The sequence below is a fragment of the Lissotriton helveticus genome, chromosome 1_1 (assembly GCF_964261635.1).
Source record: "Lissotriton helveticus chromosome 1_1, aLisHel1.1, whole genome shotgun sequence".
Lineage (NCBI taxonomy): Eukaryota > Metazoa > Chordata > Amphibia > Caudata > Salamandridae > Lissotriton > Lissotriton helveticus.
The window spans coordinates 1,673,578,789-1,673,597,913 of record NC_136057.1 but is presented as its reverse complement, the minus strand read 5'-3'; the positions used below and the strand labels follow the sequence as shown (position 1 = coordinate 1,673,597,913).

General features: G+C 44.8%; 1 protein-coding gene across 2 annotated transcripts in view; it reads left to right on the top strand.

Moving 5' to 3' along the window:
- LOC144830768 (glycoprotein-N-acetylgalactosamine 3-beta-galactosyltransferase 1-A-like) overlaps nucleotides 1-19,125 on the top strand; it is a 712,051-nt gene that overhangs the window by 155,082 nt on the left and 537,844 nt on the right. For both annotated transcript variants that reach the window (XM_078688937.1, XM_078688935.1), the window contains exon 2: nucleotides 16,389-16,632. In XM_078688937.1, the coding sequence (XP_078545063.1) occupies nucleotides 16,428-16,632 (205 nt within the window). In that variant the 5' untranslated portion in view covers nucleotides 16,389-16,427. The remainder of the gene's footprint in view (nucleotides 1-16,388; nucleotides 16,633-19,125) is intronic.

Here is a 19,125-nt window from a genome sequence, read left to right as displayed (position 1 = left end):
TGAGAGGTATTTAAGTGAAGGGTGAGCGTCTCCCAGCTGTCCAAGACCCAAAAGACAGAACCTTAATTGTAGCGCTCCTGATCCTTCAAAGACCTGTGTTCTTTTACTTAGTCCAGTCTTGTAAGTAACGCTGCTGACGGGCAGCTGACGTAAACGCGCCGCACCCAGACAGGAGATTTGCATACGCGTGCAAGTTTTGAATTCCGTGTGTTGCTCATTAAATTTCAATATTAGGATCAGCACTTTTTTATTTCTAAATGTATTGGGGCTACATACACGTGACTGCATTTGGTTAAACTTAAAATGATTTTCCAGTTTTTGGGTCTTTCCCCACAGAGGATTCTGCACTTTAGGGAACAGTACAACACCTTGAAGAAGCTATGAAACAATACAAGGCCACTTATATTACAGTTCTTTGATTTAAATTCTTCTTAGAAGTTGTCGGTATCCTCTCTGCTTTAGGCGAAGGTTTTTTTACTACAGTTGACAGACAGCTGGACCAAGTGCTATTTAGGTCTTTTAAATACACATCTATCCTGTCCTTCAGTAAAGGAACTCGCAGATGATGGATGTTAAAATTTCGTTGAATTTATGGTAATGTTTTGTTTATTAGATAAAATAAAAAAATTCAATATTCTTAGGTTTCCCATCCCCTGAACTATAGAAGTTCACACTCAAAGTGTTGCATTAATTGTAATCACATGTTAGAACACCTTAACGTCAGCTAATACTCCGGAAAATGGGGATGTTTTTTAATCGGGGAAAGCCCAACGAAGGCAAATACACTGAACATGTGTAAATGCAATAGTATTATGTGCTCTTATAAATTATCACCATTGCCGGTGAAATACAATTGAGCGCCACTTTAGTGTCTCTTTCTTCTGGCATATTGATGAAAAAGCACAGTCATGTGTAGGTTGAAGTGAGGTTTACTTTATGTATTTTCCTCTCCCCTGTTTCATCCACGTAGCCTTTGTCAAGCTTGACAAAATCTGTTAGACTCTGGTATTGTATGAGAAAGTTGCTAAGGATTTCTCGCTGAATGTTTCAGTGCTGTTGTTTGGCGCTTAAAGGCAGGTATGGGGACTGAAGTAACAACATCAGGGGAAGTGGCAAAGACGATTGGGCAAATCCCTGATGTATACTAGTAGTCTTCAAAGGGTGAGGTGCCTGCCCGGAGCCTCTCTTTAGAAGCGGATTATCAAGTAAGTGCAACTTCATATAAAGCGAATCTCAAAACAAGTTTTACCTACACCATAAAAGTGACCGCTTTATCACAGTCATTGTGGGTTCAGCTTACTCTTGTCGTCTTTTTTTCTCGGTAATTTCGGCTTGCACTGTGAGGCCTTAACACAGAAGTATGGCTTTTGCACAGTGGGAGGCAAAATGCAGTAGTAGTGTGCCAGTTCAGCAAAGGGCATAGAGGGCAACTCTGCAGAAAGGGGAGCATGGGAAATATTGTTGGATGTGGGTTGTACGGACGCATCATCCCTCTAATGTGTTTAGAGTACTGAGGCAGAGTCTGTAACATGAGGTTGATCATGGACCACCACTACCAGCCTCTTGGGCACTGATGTGAGTGGAGGATTTGACAGGAATGGGGTAAGGACATGGATGGCTGGTGGTAAGAACAAGCTGTCGCCGTGAGAGTAAAAGCACGGGGCAGGAGATATGCGTACGCGTGCACAACTCCTGTACAAGCTGTCTCCTTGAGAGTGAAAGCGCGCCATGCACGCGTTCTGCTCAAACGTAGTGAGCGCGGACATGAGATGTGCGTACTCATGCACAACTCCTGTCCTCTGTACACGTGCACATATCCTGTCCCCCTTCCGTCGAAAAACCGACAACAATAGATCTCGCCAAGGTGAGCAGCGCATGCGCTGCGTCGCTAGGCGAGACCTAAAAAACAGTGAAGTACTCTGGTGCGGCTGCGATAAGATAGACAGATGACAGCCAGCCTACCGCAACTCAAAAACTGTGTGTGTGTGTGCCTGGGAAGCTGTCTCAGCCTGGGCTGAGACACACGATGGGAGGGGGGCTAAAGCCCTTTGAGCCCTATGGGGGTTGCACGCCTGTATACAGCAAACCCATAGTTGTTGCTTGTTAATCTTACACAACTAACAACCACTGGCAAAGCCAATGGCCCTGACTTGTTGTAAGTGTAATGTCACTTGTATTCTATATCTGTATGCAATGAGAGAATCAGAAAAATGCCAGTAGCACATTATGCTAAGCACAGATTTTTAGCTTCCGTATTTTTAAGCAACACCCTTAATTACTTTGGCCACGCCCCTTTGAGAGACCACCCAGTTCTCTCATTCCACTTAAAGCCCATTGGACAATAAAGAACACAAACAGAAAAACAACACAATGCTGAAAACGCATTTTGTGTTACTGCTGCAGAGTACACAGTTGTAAAAAGTGATTCTTGACTCAGTTTCTCTTGCCCTCTCTGCTTAAAAGGTAAATTAGCCTCAGGGATGTGTGTGCTTTTCTGACACCGGGCTCGTGGGAGCGACTCGGGCTGCCTCATGCACTCAAGGTAACAATTCTTGAGGGTTTGTAAACAGCTAGACCTGCAGTCAAATCTGCTGTCCCCTTCTGAAAAATCAAAAAGTTCTTGAAATCTCTTCATCCTGTTGTATTGTTTCCTTCCTTATTTATTTATTTATTTTTAAAAACTTCATCTTGCCTATAAGGTTGTTTGCCGTCAGTGGAGCAGGGCCCACATCAAAGACTACGGTGACTACCTGAAGCCTTGCTGGCGGCACTCACCTGAACAAAATAAACACTCCTCAACCCGAAACATAAACTCACAAACAATGAAATTTGTTGGTAACAAACCTCAAACTCTAATAGCTGTAAGCAATAAAATGGAGGAGATGACTTGTTTGTCAGTCTCTGTTGTCTAGAAATGGTGTTTGTGCAAATAATACGGCAACCCTTTTGTTTTGTTTCTGCACAACACACTCTTTTCTTCATTTTTAGGTCTCGCATGGCATACTGCGCACATGCGCAGTCGAGCTCGCAAGATTTTATGTCTCAGAGTGAACTTCACTAACGATGGTTAAGCCCCGCCCCTCTTTTCCATTGGCTGGCCTCCTAAACGGTGGCCAGCCATTGGAGAAGAGGTCCTAGTGACGTGTTTCTTTCTCTCTCTAAGCCCCGTCCTTTTCAGATTGGGTTCCTTGACTTACTGCTGAAGTGAAAGGTTTCTTATCTTCTTTATGGGTCCAGATGGTCCCATAAAGAAGATAAGGAACCTTTTACACCAGCAGGAAGTCGGGGCGCCCAGTCTGAAAAGACAAATGGCGAGCGCTTGTTAATGTTTGTCCGCAGGTTGTTGGGGTCACGTGGGCTCTTAGTATTATCACTTTTGCCAGGGGATATCAGGAAAGTGTCACTGAGTTCTATTGTACTCACTTTCTGAGTGAGACAAAGGTGAACGCCGAGTCTGCCCTGGCGGAAGTTCATCTGGTGACCTGAAGATTTATCAGAGATCTCTGCAACATGTGCACTAACCCATCAAGCTAAGTGGACTCGGACTCTACGGGACGCGACTCTGTACTGTGTACACATATGTCTCCAGTCACGGTTCCGTCGCCCAGAGCTGTCACCTGTCGGAGCCTTTTAACTCGTGTCCCACGGTTTACAGACAGGTAAGAATCTGATGCCACCATTTAGGAAGGACACTGACACAAGCCAATGCCAACATGGGCGGAGAATGGGCGGGGCTTCTCCTCCATACTCCACTACAGCCGTCTCGCTGAGCAGCGCATGCGCACTGACTCAGGCTTGACCTAAAAATGGGTTTTACATTAAATAAAATCCACGGAGAGCAGCTCCAGAAGTGCGCAGAAAAAAGTGAACTGATGTTGGCGCTCCGATTGGTCAGAAATTTCATAATTGATGTCATGTACAGGAAGTAACAGACATCAAGACTGAGGCAAAGCCTCCTTCCAGCGCACAAGAGATTTCTCAACAGTTCAGATCCACTCTGGCCCCTGGGGTAATTCAAACGGTGAGCAATCTACAGGTAGAAGCATCCACCAATAATTCTCTTGCCAACTGTCCTTTTGTATTTTTGCAATTTGGTGAATGTGGGGCAGATGTACGACGCTTGCATTTAGCGAGTCGCAAATCGTGTCAAATTGCGACTCACAATTTGTGACTCGCAAAATGCAATGTACAACAATGTCGCAAACATTGTTTATGATTCCCAATGGGGTCACAAATTGCATGCCTTATCAATATTCATGAGGCAAGCTCAATTTGCGACCCCTGGGACCACTGCCTGCTCTTAAAAAATATCTTTGCACCCATTGACAAAGGGGAAGGAGGGGCGAGTGGCTTACCACCCTTTTAAAAAGAGTGGTAAGCTGTGAGTGTTTTGTGACCGCAAATGCGGTTGCAAAACAATCATACATTGGTGTGAGACCCTCTATTAGCAAGGGACCCCCTTGGCGTGCCCCTTCCTAATAGCGAGTTGCAAATCATATTTTGCGAGTCGCTAATACGTTAGCAACTCTTAAAATATGGTTTGTACATGTAGCAACCTATTTTGCGGTCGCAAACGGGCTAAATTCCTGTTTGCGACCGCAATAAACGGTCGTACATCTACCCCTGTATGCCTTATAGTTGTCTTTTGCGAAAACTTACATTCAATTCAGTATGCCCGAGTTGGTTATAATGACGAGTCAGTTATAATAGCTACCGCCCTGATTAGTTCATTGGGAAAATGTATATCGGATGCCCGAGGTTTGATCTTTTTATTATGAAAACTTATGACAAAGGCAGTAGACCCGACACATTTATTAGGACACGCCAATAGGCTTTTGAGGGTGGATTATACACTGTAGACAGACATTTTGCCATATGGAATGCCATCGTAGGGAAGAGGGTTGGTTATCCCCCCTTACATAACCTTGGGTTAAAGTATCCTTGTTAGGCGCTTTTAAAAGGTATAATTTATTGTTTTGTCAACTTCAATTTTGTATTTGTAATTTTATGACTGCATTCCTTGATGGTAACCTTGTGGGAAAGTTTAGACTCGGTTTAGTAGGACTAAGTTGTTTATAGTACCAATCCAATGATAAGGCTGTAGGCTGTGTTAGCTAATTAGGAAAAGTTAAGTCAGATGCTATAGGTCTAATCAGTTTATTGTGAAAAGTTATGAAAAAATTGTAGACATCCCTAATTTATTGTGAAAAGCTTGTGTTAAAGTCAGTAGGCTTTTAACAGTAGATTGTTATTACACTGTATCAAAGTCTGGAGACTGGTTTGTGTTACATGGATCCCATGCAGCCACTGCGTCTTATCAGGGATGCCATTTTGGAATATTTTATCTGGAGTGTATCCTTTTTCCACTCCTACAAAATTGCTGCTATGCTTAGAAGTGTCATGCCGGCCATCTTGAATTTGTATAACAATGATGCACTGGGCACAATTCTATTCCAGTATGGCCCAACCATCAAAATGTTTACTGGTAATTCTAGTTAAATGGTACATTTGGATTTGGATTGTAAATAGTGTATCATTGTTTTACAGCTCTAAAGTAACCAATTAGTTTAAATTGGCAGGTATTTTGGAACTTCAAAACAATTACACAATATCTTAGCAAGATGGCCTTCTGCTGCTATGTTTAATATTGCAAGCATGCGCTCACCAGGTTTAGTGGCAACATGTTTTCTTTTTTTCCTCCTTTTATTTATCTTGTATATGCTTGTTGAGTTTGTGGGGTTTTTGTGGATGCGTAAGTGGACGAATCGAAGAATCAGTGGGTGGATGAGTGGTTGCATGAGGGCAACAATGACTGACAGGGTGCATGCATAATTATACCTAAACTCTCAAGGCACCGATGATGCAGTTTTAGTTATATGCCAGACCTACACCTTGTTTAAAGATGTTAATCCTCCCGAAGAGGAAGCTACAGACCCAGCTTGTGTTTAGCGCCATTTTCAGCACTCTCTGGGTGGAGCGCCATTTTCTGCACTCTCCTATGAGGCCCTCTGGCTCAGAGTGTGGTCAAAACAGGGAAGGGCGTGGCAGTTCGAGGTTCATGATACACTGAAGAGCTAAGTTTGTGCTCCAGTGCTGGAATTCAGGTCAAGATTAAGGTCCGTTGGCAGAGTGGAGTATGTGTTGGGACTACCGCAGGGTGCTACAGACAAGGATTGTGGTCTTTGACAAAATTATGTGTGCATCCTGCCATCGGAACAGTAGTAGCCTCGCCACCAGAGAATTGAGGTGCTTGCAACCAAAGGGTATAGCGTGCATCAGAACGGAGGTGATTGTATAGAGCTGTGTGTGCGTTCTTGTCTGACCCAGCAGAGCCACACTGCCTCATGATTGAAAAGTCTAAGCAGAGCTGTTTGTTCGTCGCCCTATTCCGAGGACGCTGCGGGTTGTGGAGTTGCTTATCCAACTAGTATGATGCTGAACTTTGGGTTCCAACATTGGGGTAGCAACGGAGGGCTATTTAAATCTCAAGGGTAATGTACGTTGACCCAGCTTTACTCCTGATTCTTTTATGTGAAACTGAATGTGGCTATGAATGGGCTCTGTGACTCTTCGGCGAGTGGTCTGCCCTGTTTGGTTGTCTTTCCTGATGAAGGCCCTTGGGAACGTACGCAAGGCAGGGTATGCTGAACAGGGCTGTGGATCATTTCAACAGAGAATATGTTACTGGGTTTTTCCTATAAGCCCACGGCCGGCACTGTTGAATGCCGGGGTTCCAACGTCTTGATTCCACATCTTGCCTCTTCATCCATCCCCAAAGACTCCCTGCCTTTATCTCACTCTCGCAGGTTCTTTTTCATCCCTGCTTTTTCACTGTCACATTTTTTTAGCCTGTCTTTGGCTTCTACTTTCCCCCATTTTTGTTTTTCTCTTTTGTTCTGGAACAAAGTTTATTGAGAAAAATTAAGTGCCAGTTCCCAAAAATGAGTACCAGTGAGTCCCACCTGCAGCCATCGACTCAAATTAATCACAGGCTGCAGGGACTCCAAGTGACCAGCCCGGAAGGTTTGTGTCAGTAGATCCAAATATTCTTGCAGTCTGCCTTGTGACTACATATATCACCATAGTTCCTCTATTGCTGATAGAGGTGATGGAGGAGGGCAACATGTCTACCATAGCTGCCAAGGTTTCAGATTGCTATATGTAATATTTTCATAAATTCTGTGTAATTATGAGTGACATTTCAACAACTGTGAGTGGCACTTTCTCAAGAGCAAAATCAAGCAATGAAGACGAGGTAAACATATAAATATCGCAAATGTTACAAATTTGAGCAACGCGAAACTAAGAAGTTCCTAAAAGTGCTGCAAAGCACCAGAAATGAAAGGGCTCTAACCTTGTAACTTGGTCGTACTGTTAAACAAATGTGTAACAACGATATCAAACATTAAAGAAGTCTTTCTGAGGCAGTACTTTATTAAAGTTCTGTGCACATATGCAGACATGCGCAGTTAATATCATACATTAATTATAGTCAACGTACGCACATCACTGCAGAAAGGATCCGGGCATTGACCACGCCCCCGGAGAGTGGAACTGTGGCACACATAGAACACAGCCAGAAATCGGACGAGCTGGGGAAGGAACGAGCCGACCCAATAATAGAGTTTAGTATTGCAACTGCTCCCTTCGAAACGTTGAGCTCTAGCCACTGAACCAGAGCTGATTCGCCTCCTCCGCCCCAATGGTAATAAAGAACCAACTGCTGTCAATAGCAAGAAGCACATAAGCTCCTCGCCCTGTTCTCTGAATTCTCCTAACCCGCTGTATGCCATTGTCTGAATGTTATGCTGTACCCCCTTGACCCCCAAAAAGTATTTAGTGCGTCTCATGAATTCGCCTCAGCACCCTTGGCCCCTGTCGTTTCTTTTGGCTGTTTAAGGGCAGACCAGACAACCTGACATAGTCACTTTGTACTGGTACCCGCTTTCTAGCAATTAGAAGGTCTAGAGCACGTGAATGCTGGAAGTAGGGCTATTGCGTCTGAAGGTAGGGCTGCAGAGCTGAGGTCATAACTAACTTCTACCTCGGGTTAAGAAATTCTGATAGTAACTCACTGACCTGGCAGCTGCAGGGAGATCCTACTGTATGTCACAAGCTTCCTTCTTATTCGTACTCGGCACCATTTGATGTGCACGAAGACGCTTTTTACTCACAATCACAACGAGGTACTTGGCAACTGTGTGAGTTGCCATCTCGAAAGACACCGACGCATAACATACATACAGCTCAGATGCAAAGTAAAAGTGATCTCAGATGTAGCTAATGCGCTACAGGAACCCGGAGTGTTCTGTAGTGAAAGGTGGGTGCACGTGTGCTCACAGGGCATGAGTGATCTTTGGCAAATACAGTATTGTGTATAGGAGGCCGTCATGTTAAAGGGATTTCGGTAGTGGTACGTCATCTGCCTAACTTGGATTGAGTCTTCCCAAAGCCCAGCAACGTGACTAGCCACAGAGGAAGCACTTCAGGGGCAATAGCCTCCCAAGAACAAGAGTTGAGCTCCTCTGAACACAACATGAAGTCAGCAGAGCCCTAACCTTTCCATCATAACTAGATACGAAGGGATTTCATGCAGATAGAAATTTTCCCCCTCAAACTGAACACTCACCAGGCACCCTGCATTGGTTCCAAAAAGACTAGTTTAGAAGCTTAAACCCTAATAAAAATCATTATCCTGAGCTGTGCAGACTGCCCCGGTCACCGCGCCGCTACCTGCCCAGCCCCGCAGTGGTGCAAGATCATACCAGCCACAGCCTGTCTGTGTCACAGAGCGAGGCTGTGCCTTACTACCGCTCCAGCTCGGCAATGCTCTGAAAGTAAAATTGATGTCGGACCCGGGCCCAAAAACATGTTTAGTGTGACCTTCAACTTGATTTGCATTTGGCGAGGGACTTCCTTCTTCACCCACCGTTGCACCCACACTTTGGCGATTTTCGCCTGGGTTTGACGGCGTTTGGTTTTTCCGCTGGAACTCCTGCTTCAGAAGCCACCCTATCAGTGTGTGCTGTGGTGGAATAAAGCTACCATTTGGCACTTATTCTCCTTTGTGGACCTTCAACTTCATTGCAAGCCCTACTCCTGCACCAGCCACCGTGGTCTGCGGTTCACTAAGCCACCGGGGGTCTCTGGGTTCATGTCGCAGATTTCATTACCACGTCGCGAGATGCGCTTCTCAAGATTTCTGTGTTAAGTTTGCAGTCTACTTTCAGAACAAGGTCCATAAGATTCAAGATCTTACCCCTCTTGGAGGGGAGGAAATGGCCCTTGTGGACCTCACACAGGACTCCAGGAAGAGTGTTTTTACCATGTTTCTTACAGATTATCGTTCAACAAACGAAGGAAGTTTTGCTGGGCCTAAAATCGGGTGCTCCATCGGATCCGTGCACGCCTTCCATACTTAAATTGGCCCCAGACCCAATGGCCAATTCCCTGTGCAAAGTGTTTAATGCCACACTGCAATTTGGTTTTTACCCGGCCATCTGGAAGGAAGTCATTGTTTCACCACTTCTCAAAAAACCCAGTGCTGACCCCCAAGATCTGAAGAATTTTTGTCCAATCGCTCTTCTCCCCGGCCCTGCCAAGGTCCTTGAGAAATTCATCAATAAAGAATTGATGAATCCATGGAGGGTTCTTGGATCCCTCTCAGAACGGGTTCCGACCTGGTTATACTACTGAGTCTGCTCTCATTGCGGCTACTGATTGTATCCGTGGACAGGTTGATCAGGGCGGGGTGTCGGTTCTGATAATGCTTGACCTATCGGCAAATTTCAACAAAGTCTCCACTGTGCGTATGACTCAGTGCTTGTGGCAAGTGGGAATCGCAGGGAGTGCCTTGCAGCTTCTCCAAACTTTCGTGTCAAACAGAGCCCACATCATCAGCTATGGCGGCTTTAGGGCCGAGGCCTTTAGCCTTCCTTGTGGAGAAACTTTGAGCCCCACTCTCTTCATTCTCTATGTGACCCCATTGGCCAGTCTGGTGCTATCTTTTGTCTTTCAGGTGCTCTCATGTGCGGATGATATGCAAATTATCGTATCCATTTCTAATGACCTGCAGTTGGTTATGTAGAGGTTCAATCAGTGTATGTCCAGCATTATCTGTTGGATGAAGCACAAATCACTGAGGATCAACGCAGACGTGACTGAAGTGCTGGTATTTGGTTAGCAAAACTCCATCTGGTCAAACTCCTGGTGGGCGTCAGTCTGTGGTCCTCTCCCTGTCCCGGTCAAGAGAGCAAAAGATCTGGGGTTCCTTTTTGAAGATGGTCTGGGCTTTGACGCACAGGTCAGCTGCACAGTGAGCGCTTGTTTTTATATATTGAGAAAGGTTTTACCTTTTATTCCGGCCGAACTGCATCAGTCTATCATCATTGCTCTGGTCACCTCTCGGCTGGACTATTGCAACGCTCTGTACCTGAACATCACTGCTGTCTCCCATAACAAGATCAAGGTGGTACAGAACGAAGCGGTGCTTCTGATTCTTAAAATTCCCAGGTGTCAATCTGCAAGGAATGGGATTCGCTCCCTGCATTATCTCCCCATCAAGAAGCGTATATGCTATAAGGCTTTGAGCATGGTATTCAAGGCCATGCATAGTAAGGGTAGATGACACTTGAAAACTCTCTTCCAGTGGTACACCCCTGTGAGGCTCCGGAGATCTTCCTTACAGAAAAACCTCTTGACTCCCAGTTTTCGCATGACCAGATGGGGGTGGCTGCTCATTCTCAATAACGGCCGCCATGTTTTTGTCTGCTTAACGCCTTCATACCCTTGGGTATAAGTGCGCTTTATAAATATTATCCTATCCTATCCTATTGCTACCAGCAGCCAAAACGTTATTCTTTCTCAAACTGCTGCCCATTTGCGCAGGACCCACCTACTACTGTAAGTCTAACATTCAATGTCCTCACCTCATTGACTGACACTGTCTCCATAGTAGCCAATGGGCACTGACTGCTGATCTCAGTGAAATGTATTGCTGCGCCGCGAATCCCATTGTGTTACATTGTAGCAGATTAGCAGCCAGCCCCCAAGCCTCCTTGGAGCAGCGCATGCCATCGCTGCCACTCCAGCTCCTTTTAGTCAGTAAATGATGCATTAGCAGCCAGTGATCTGGCTTGGCAGCTGAGGAGGTTCTATAATGCGTGACTTTGCATTTCAGTGCAGTGGTGCGGACCACCACACTGAAATGCGTTAGTCTAACGCCTGATGTGTTGTACTTGGTAGGGCTGGCCTGCGGCAAATGGGAGAGATAGCATCGTCCTATTGTGCATTGTCACGCAAAGGCTTCGCCTGCCAAAAAAGATACATTCATAAACATGTGTGTGCTGAACCTCTTGTCCTTGATACTTGTCTTAACTTGTAATGATATAGCTTTTATGCAGTTTTTAACTGCAATAAATAACAGGTATTGCTACTTCCCAATTTATTGGGACTGAATTTATTGATGTCGGAAGGACGAAATGGTGAGACTGCCATGTATATATTTATACTGGTGACCTGTAGATCAACACATATCTCAGTTATGAGTATTTTACTCACAGGTCCATCATATTAGTGGCATCTAATACTTGTTCCTTGTTGCGGTTTCTTAGGTTTCTGATGGCACATTCTTCCATATGGTCATTGTCGTTATCCGTTAAAAGTTTTTGACTTAAGTTTCTTGCTAGGTCACCCTATTGAATGTTAGCTGTCTGGAGCTGAGGCTCCCCCGTAGGATCTTGACGCGGGATTGATGATCCACTGTAAAGTCTATTCTTCTTTCTTGCGTAATGCCTATCCTAGGCTGCTTACTGAATAACAATATCCGAATCTTCTGATTTGTAATTTCAGCCTTTTAGCAAATTCACACAATTCCTTCAACGTTTGAGAAGTCACACCTCATGTATATCTAGGAAGCAGCCACTGCCCCTCTGTCATAGTACACAGGAGTCGCCCTCACGTTATAGGATGCCAGCACGAGCTGAGATGTCATGTGATTATTTTGACGGAGTTGTTGTTTGTATGGCAACAGGAGAAAGTTGTATCTGGCCTGAAAATGATGGCCCAGATCCACAGCAGGCAATGGTAGAGTAAAAGGAAAGCACAAAGGCCAGGACCTGACCCGCAAGAATTGTCTTCCTCCGGTTGTTTTTCCCAGTTACCACCATTATCGTCTTATATTGTATTGTATTGTATGCCACATTTATAAAGCGCAACTTTCACCCGGCGGGTATCTTGGCGCCATAGCACGTGACATCAACACCCACAGGTGGAAAAAGGGAGTGGATTGGCAGTGAACTTCCTCCAACACAAAGAGATCAGATTCTAGGTAACAGCCATGTTTTGACCTTTTTCCTAAACTGCAAGAGGTCCTGGGACTGTCTGATTTTTAAGGAAGTTTATTCTTTAGCTTTGCGGCGACTGTGCTGAACACTCTACCACCTGATTTTGCTCTTCAAAATCTAGAAACTCTCACCAAGTAAGCAGAGGACGAGCAAAGACACATTGTCGGAATATACCAGGCCAATTTCTCCTGTAAAGGTTTGGGTCCAGCACCATGAAGGGCTTTAAACACTATGCAAAGAGATTTAAACTGAATTATTTGCAGTATTTGGAGCCAGTGTAGCTCTACAAGGGCCAAAGAGCCCAACGAGCGTCGTGGCTTCATCAAAGCCAGTTTAGCCATGAAGGTTTGGACCCTTTGAAGGCGTTCAATCAGGGATATTGGAGACTCCAGTCGTAGGGTGTTACAATAGTCCAACCGGCTAAGGATGATACTTCCAACTACCAAGGCGCTAGCCGTAATAGGCAGCAACGGGAGGATCTTCCTCAATGCTCTGATGAGGGAGAAACAGCTCCCCAATTTATTTACTTGTCCTTCCAGATTCAGATTAGCATCAAGCATAACTCCCAGATTGCATACTGATTTAGCAAGAACAAGGGTGGGGTTGTTGAAGAAGGCCAAAGATTATCAGGAAATGGGGGAGGAGCTTTTCTAACAGCACAGTATAAGACTTCAGTCTTATACTGTTAAATTAAAGGGAGTTTGCCTTTAACCAGAGAGCAGTGTCCTGCATGCAGACATGGAATGTCTCTAATGATATGGATTGGCTACCTTCCATGGAGAAAAAAAGTTGAGTATCATCAGCATAATTCACCAATTTTACACCATGCGTCTTTATAATATCAATCAGTGGTCTCATATAAATGTTAAACACAATGAGTCTGATTGCAGATCCTTGAGGAACGCCATGATGGATGTTGGAAAACTCGGATTGATACGGAGGGATGGAAACCGCCTAACATCTACCAGATAAGTAGGAACGGAACCAATCTAGAGCTGTCCCGATACCCCAACTTCTCCGAGTCTGGTCAGCAGGATATCATGGTTGACCATGTCGAAAGCGGCGGACAGGTCAAGCTGAATGAGAATGCCAGAATCTCCCTTGTCCGCACACAGTCGAAGATCGTCCAACATGTTCACCAGTGCAGTCTCGGTTCCATGTCCAGGACGAAAACCAAACTGTACATCATCTAGCCTGGTGTTGGATTCTAGGAACTGGGACAAGGTCCTGCTGACCAGTCGCTCGATGATCTTAACCGGGTAAGGTAAAAGAGAAATAGGTCTGTAGTTACTAGCACAGGTAGGGTCAAGTGTCAGCTTGAAACACATCTCTATGCCTGCCTGACCCCCGGTACCATAACTTATTCTAGTCTGCAAATATTAGATGGCATTGCACAATGACTTGTGCGATCCATAGATTTCACCAAAAACCAACTTGAAAAGATTCAGCATTGCAACAAGCCACTAGAGAACCTGTAATACCCAACACAACTGAAATCCCAGATCCTACTTGGTCTCTCTGGACTGTCACCGGCCATAGATTCATTCTGTGTGCCAGATTTGAGCACTCCTGCTTTGGTTTGGGTGTTTGAATTCCCCACTTTGAATTATGAGAACTTGTTTTTCTTACATTACCTCTCTTGTGCAGACATGCTCCAATTAGCACAAGCTTCCATGCTTGGACTCTAGTTTTGGCCACTCGCCCCTGTTTCCCCAGGCTTATGAGAATCTCTAGTTGCCCAGCCTTTGAGACACCTGAAAGACTCTCCCAAATATCCTCGGAGAACAAAACAACCCACCTACCCGACAAATAGTAATGAAAATCACTGTCATCCTACGAGTGAAAGACCTGTCCAGCGACGGAGTGACCCTAAAGTCTAGTACATTCAGTGAGCCTGTGTATACCCTCTCACGTCTTCCCCTATATGCAGCCTTTAGGGCCAGCTCAGAGCCGTGACAGTGGGCCCCCTCACTCCCAAGTCCACACCCACACATCACCCACAGGACAGCAGCAAAGACGTTATGTACCTCTGAACTCAGTCCAAATCCTTGTGGCCGCATCCACCCCAGGATGTCTAAAGGAAATCGGAACACACCCTGATGGTGTCAGAGCCATGCTGCCAAAAATGCTAGAGAGTGTTGCTGGGCAACATAAAGAAGACCGCGCTCCCCATCATTTCTGTCTCCCTAAGTACCTCTTTTTGTACTCTCTCCTGTAATGTCCTTTGCAGGATGCCTTACAAAAATGATCTCTGGAACTATGACTTGTCTGTTGATTTGTGTGCTTAAATATGTAATCAGGATACTCACAGGACACCTCGTTGTGCAGTTCTAAGGTTACATAATTAATATGAAAGTGTTGATTTTCGGGCTTTTGAAGAATTCCGAGTAAATTCCTTAATTTCCTATTCTAGACAATGGGATCCACCAACTGGCCACAAATATAATTGACGGCATCTAACTGTTGGATTGGCTATCTGTTAAGGGCAACGTGTGTAAACAAGCATTGGCAAGGCCAATGGGTCTCGCATTTGGGACCTATGGCCTCTCCCAATGGTTTGCAGTGATGTTGTACACCATGGGTACTAGCAAACATTTAAAAATATAATCTGTGGTGTGGCCAATGGCCGCATTAATGTCAGCAGGTTGGGGGTCAGGGGAGAGGTGAATGTAAGGTGATGTGTGAGTGGAGCGACTCACCACTCCATTACTCACAATCCACATGGCGTGGATTGTAAGTCGTGGAGTTTTTTTGAGGGTTTCATTCCATACTACCCTCTATATTATACCCCTGACTTCTAGAAGAGAAACATATTTTACGATACTGTGTTATTATTTATCTTAGTCGTTATCCATGTACTGCACCCCGGAGTTAGCCTTCTCTGCTTGCTATCGCTACCTTTGGTGAGTCGAGAGTTCAAACGAAGTAACTTAATTATTGAATTGCAATGAAATAGAATGTTAGGCCTCACAATCTCCTAATTCCTTTAGTCTCTTATCTGTAAACATTAGGAATGGGCTCAGTCAGATAAGGTAGCAATGCTATTACAAACGTTTTGAGAAAGCCCCCCCACCCCTTTGTTGAAACTTGCACAGTAAGTGTTGCTGATAAAATAATCATATTGGAGGGTTCTTCTAATTGTGTCCTGGCTGTTCCAGATGAGAAAAGAGGAATATAAAAATGCTTATGCTTCCAAAATACGTGCTTTGTAAATAGCCATGAAAGTACATTGTGTTTAAAATAGGGTAACATGTTGCGTTTTAAGTCAAAGTGGCAGTGAGTTGAGTTGCAAGCTCCTAATTGTACACAAAAAGTCTAAAGAGACCGGGCATGCTCTGTCATTTTTGAGACCTAAAACAGTTCCCAGAAACCAAGCATTTGTGGAGGAATACAAGGAGCCAATCAGAGAGGTGATAAATAGGCTATGCATCAGGTGAGGGACAAAGACATTCTGGGCGGGCTAAAACTAATAAAGCCAGCGAATATAAAGCAAGCATATATTAGTTACAAAACACAAAGCTGATGGTACACAATGGGTGGAATGCATTTGTAGGTAAGGTTTCAGCATGACCCCAATATGCCTTTGCAATCTTTTAGTATTCAACCTAACAATTAGAACAAACGCTGAATGGAGTATCACCATTTGTACAATGTGCGACAAATAAAAGCAAGCGTGGCCTCAATTCCAAATGTGGTTACCTTTGTTCAGCAGCTTTTTACCCTGGTCTGTGCCAAAATTTCTATGAAGGTGTGAATGGGAAGAACTATTTTAAGAATCCTCTTCCTATAGATTTGATGGATCATGACTACAGTTAGCAAACATCTCTCAGTCTGCAGAATCGCCTTTGTTTAAGTAAGTGGGGTTTTAACATAATGGCTTATAGAGCAATGTTGCGCCAGAGTTTTTGGCATGTATGGATACCTCATTGACATTTTAGTGGTGCATCTTGAGAGCCCGTTGAGAGTTCATATCTATGACGGAAACCCTAAATGTACTACTAGAAAACCTGACCATCCACCTCTGTCTTGTGTTTGTGTTCTCAGGTTTCCACTGTGCAGAGCTAAGAATACTGTAGAGGGAAGATGGCCTTTCTCTTCAAGGTGTCCTGGCTGATGTTCAACTCTGGCATTGCTGTGGGGTTCATCACTGCCTTTTACGTCCTGCATAATTTATTTGACCCTAGCGATTTGCAAAGCCTCATTCGGCCCACTCCAGTCATCAGCAAGAACCTGAACTCGATCATACGCAAATCAGCCTTGTTTAACTTGGTTCACCCTCATCATTCAGGTGGGTATGCATGGAATACCTCCTTGTGTTGAGGGGCTTGGGGAGATCGAATGACAACAATGTATGAGTTTTAATGTGTTGTGATGCATCAGTATGCCATCCTAAGGATGTTTCAAAGCATCCTGTACAAATAAAAATACATTTCAGTGTGTGATAAATACGGGCGGGCACAGTGATCCAAGAAAGGGTTGCTCATCAGAGTGTAAGGAGAGCAGTTTGCTCAGTTTGTAGCTCACAGCATGCTCAGGTGCACTTTTGCTTTATCAGAATTCCTATCTAGTTATGGATAACAGAAGACACCCATGTATGTCTGTTTTCCCGTCTAGCAACACAGAGATTGCCTGCATGGATCACCATTGCCTCTTGCGACCCTTCATGTGTCATTGGCTTTGTTAAATTCTCTTTCTTTAATGCACAGTGCTTCTCATCTCCTGTATTTTCATTTCCATCGTTTGAATTAACTGCCCCCTTCTACAATCGAGAGGCTATTATTGATAGGAGTGTTGCTGTAAGTGTTTCGTGCCTCGCGAGGCTGCTCACAAAGACAGACACGTGTCTCCTGTCTGAGGACTTATGGATTTCTGTTCCATGCCTCAGATGGTCTGCGCACTGCTTTTGTATTTGTAATTCTATAATCTGGTGGCAGGTCCACCTCTCTGCCACTAAATGCTACATCATATCTAAGCCTGGTCAGCTCAAAACCCCTCATCATTACCATAGCCATGCTTCAATTCTAGACGATATTATGTATCCAGAATCCTTTGCGGCATCCTTAGTAAAATGATGTGTAAACACTGGCAAATGTTCTTTTCCTCACTTTCCTCAATGTCATTTATGATTGGGAGCACAGCACTGAATGAGCTTGCAGGCATGAGTGTGAACTGGTTTGCGGCTGGTGATCTACTTGAATCTACCTTTCTTTCAGGTGCTCTGTAATGAAACTTTAAGACAAGTTTAGTGGCTGCTACTCCAGCCCACCATAGAACCAAAAGTAGAGAAGCAGCCTCTCTAGTTCTCCAGGACAAGACAAGTCAAGTCTGGGTCTGTGCCTGTCGAGGTAATTTATAGCAACCTAACTAGGAGACCTTTGGGTGCTGTATGGGTTGAGTTCTGATATCCCAGTGGGCAGTGTTTTCCTAAGATGACGCCCTGAGAAAATGCCCCCTTTTGCCAGGTCCCTTTCCCACCATTTAAAAAAACCCACATTCCTGGATTTCGCATTTGAAATTTCCAACACTGCCTACGTAGTAAAATAAAAATAAGAGCAAATAAAGAATATAAACAAAAGGTACCTGTCCTTCCAATCCCATTCCCCCCTCTGCCTTCCAATTTGCTGCCACACATAAATGAAACCTTAGTGAAAAACTGGTCTTCTCACCCTTGTTCTATCTGCCCCCCCTTCCCTGGAATGCCCGGATTTCATCATCGATTAAGTGGTGTACTGGATGGACCGGTTCTGATTCTATTCCCCTGTACTCCACCAATCCTTTCCAGATTTTGGGATGTTTTGGGGGGCAACCCCTAGCTCTAACCCCGTGCAATGGTTCATCCCCTCTTCCACACCGCCAACGACCTGGGGAGGGGGGTGCCTCTTTCCACTCTCTAGCAATATCTTGTTTGGCTATTGTCAGTCCCAGGTAAAGAAAGGACAATTTATGTCTATCTTCACCTAGGGATCTGGAGGAGTACCAATCTCAGGTCCTGCGGGAACTGCCTAGACAGGACCCTACCCAGGCATGTGGTCACCCCTACCAGATTCTACCCAACTTGGGATAACTCCATACTGTATTCAGAAAGCTGCCCTCTCCCAAGCCACAGCGGAGACAGGCCGGGGAGTCAATCACCTTCAGGCGCCAAACCCGATGATGTGTAAGATAGACCCTGTGGAGGTATTTTAACTGGATCAGTCGAAGCCTGGCCATTATGGCTGACTCTCGTGGTGTCCCCAGGACTTCCATCCAGTCTTCATTGTCCAACTCCCCCACATCAGTCTCCCATGCCGCGCGAAGGGCACCAAATACATCCGGTTGATTAGATATAAGTGTCTGATACATTTTTGCAACTTTATGGTCACCCAGGTCACCCATAATCAGTTTTCCCCCCTAAGGGATTGAAAATTGGAAGGTCGCACAAAGTGGTTTTATAAGAGGTCAGCGCATGGCAGAGCTGAAGATATCGGTGGAATGGACTTCAGTGGAGCTGATGTTCTGTCTGAAGAGATTGGAATGAATTGAGGACTGTGTCTTGCGTATTGTCCCCCTAACTGGAAATCTGGAATCCTGTTAAGGCGGCTACCCGTGGAAGTAGACTTCCATGCTGTCGCAGCATCTGTTCCGTTAGTCTGCCCCACCATTTTTTATGTCTAAGTATTGAACGCCATACATTTAGTCTAATTACTCGGGGAAGATTTTTGCCTTTACCCTCCTCCATACAGATATGTGATTAGTGGAGTAGTACCTACCGCCCATTTGTGTAATGCATATGCCGGATCAC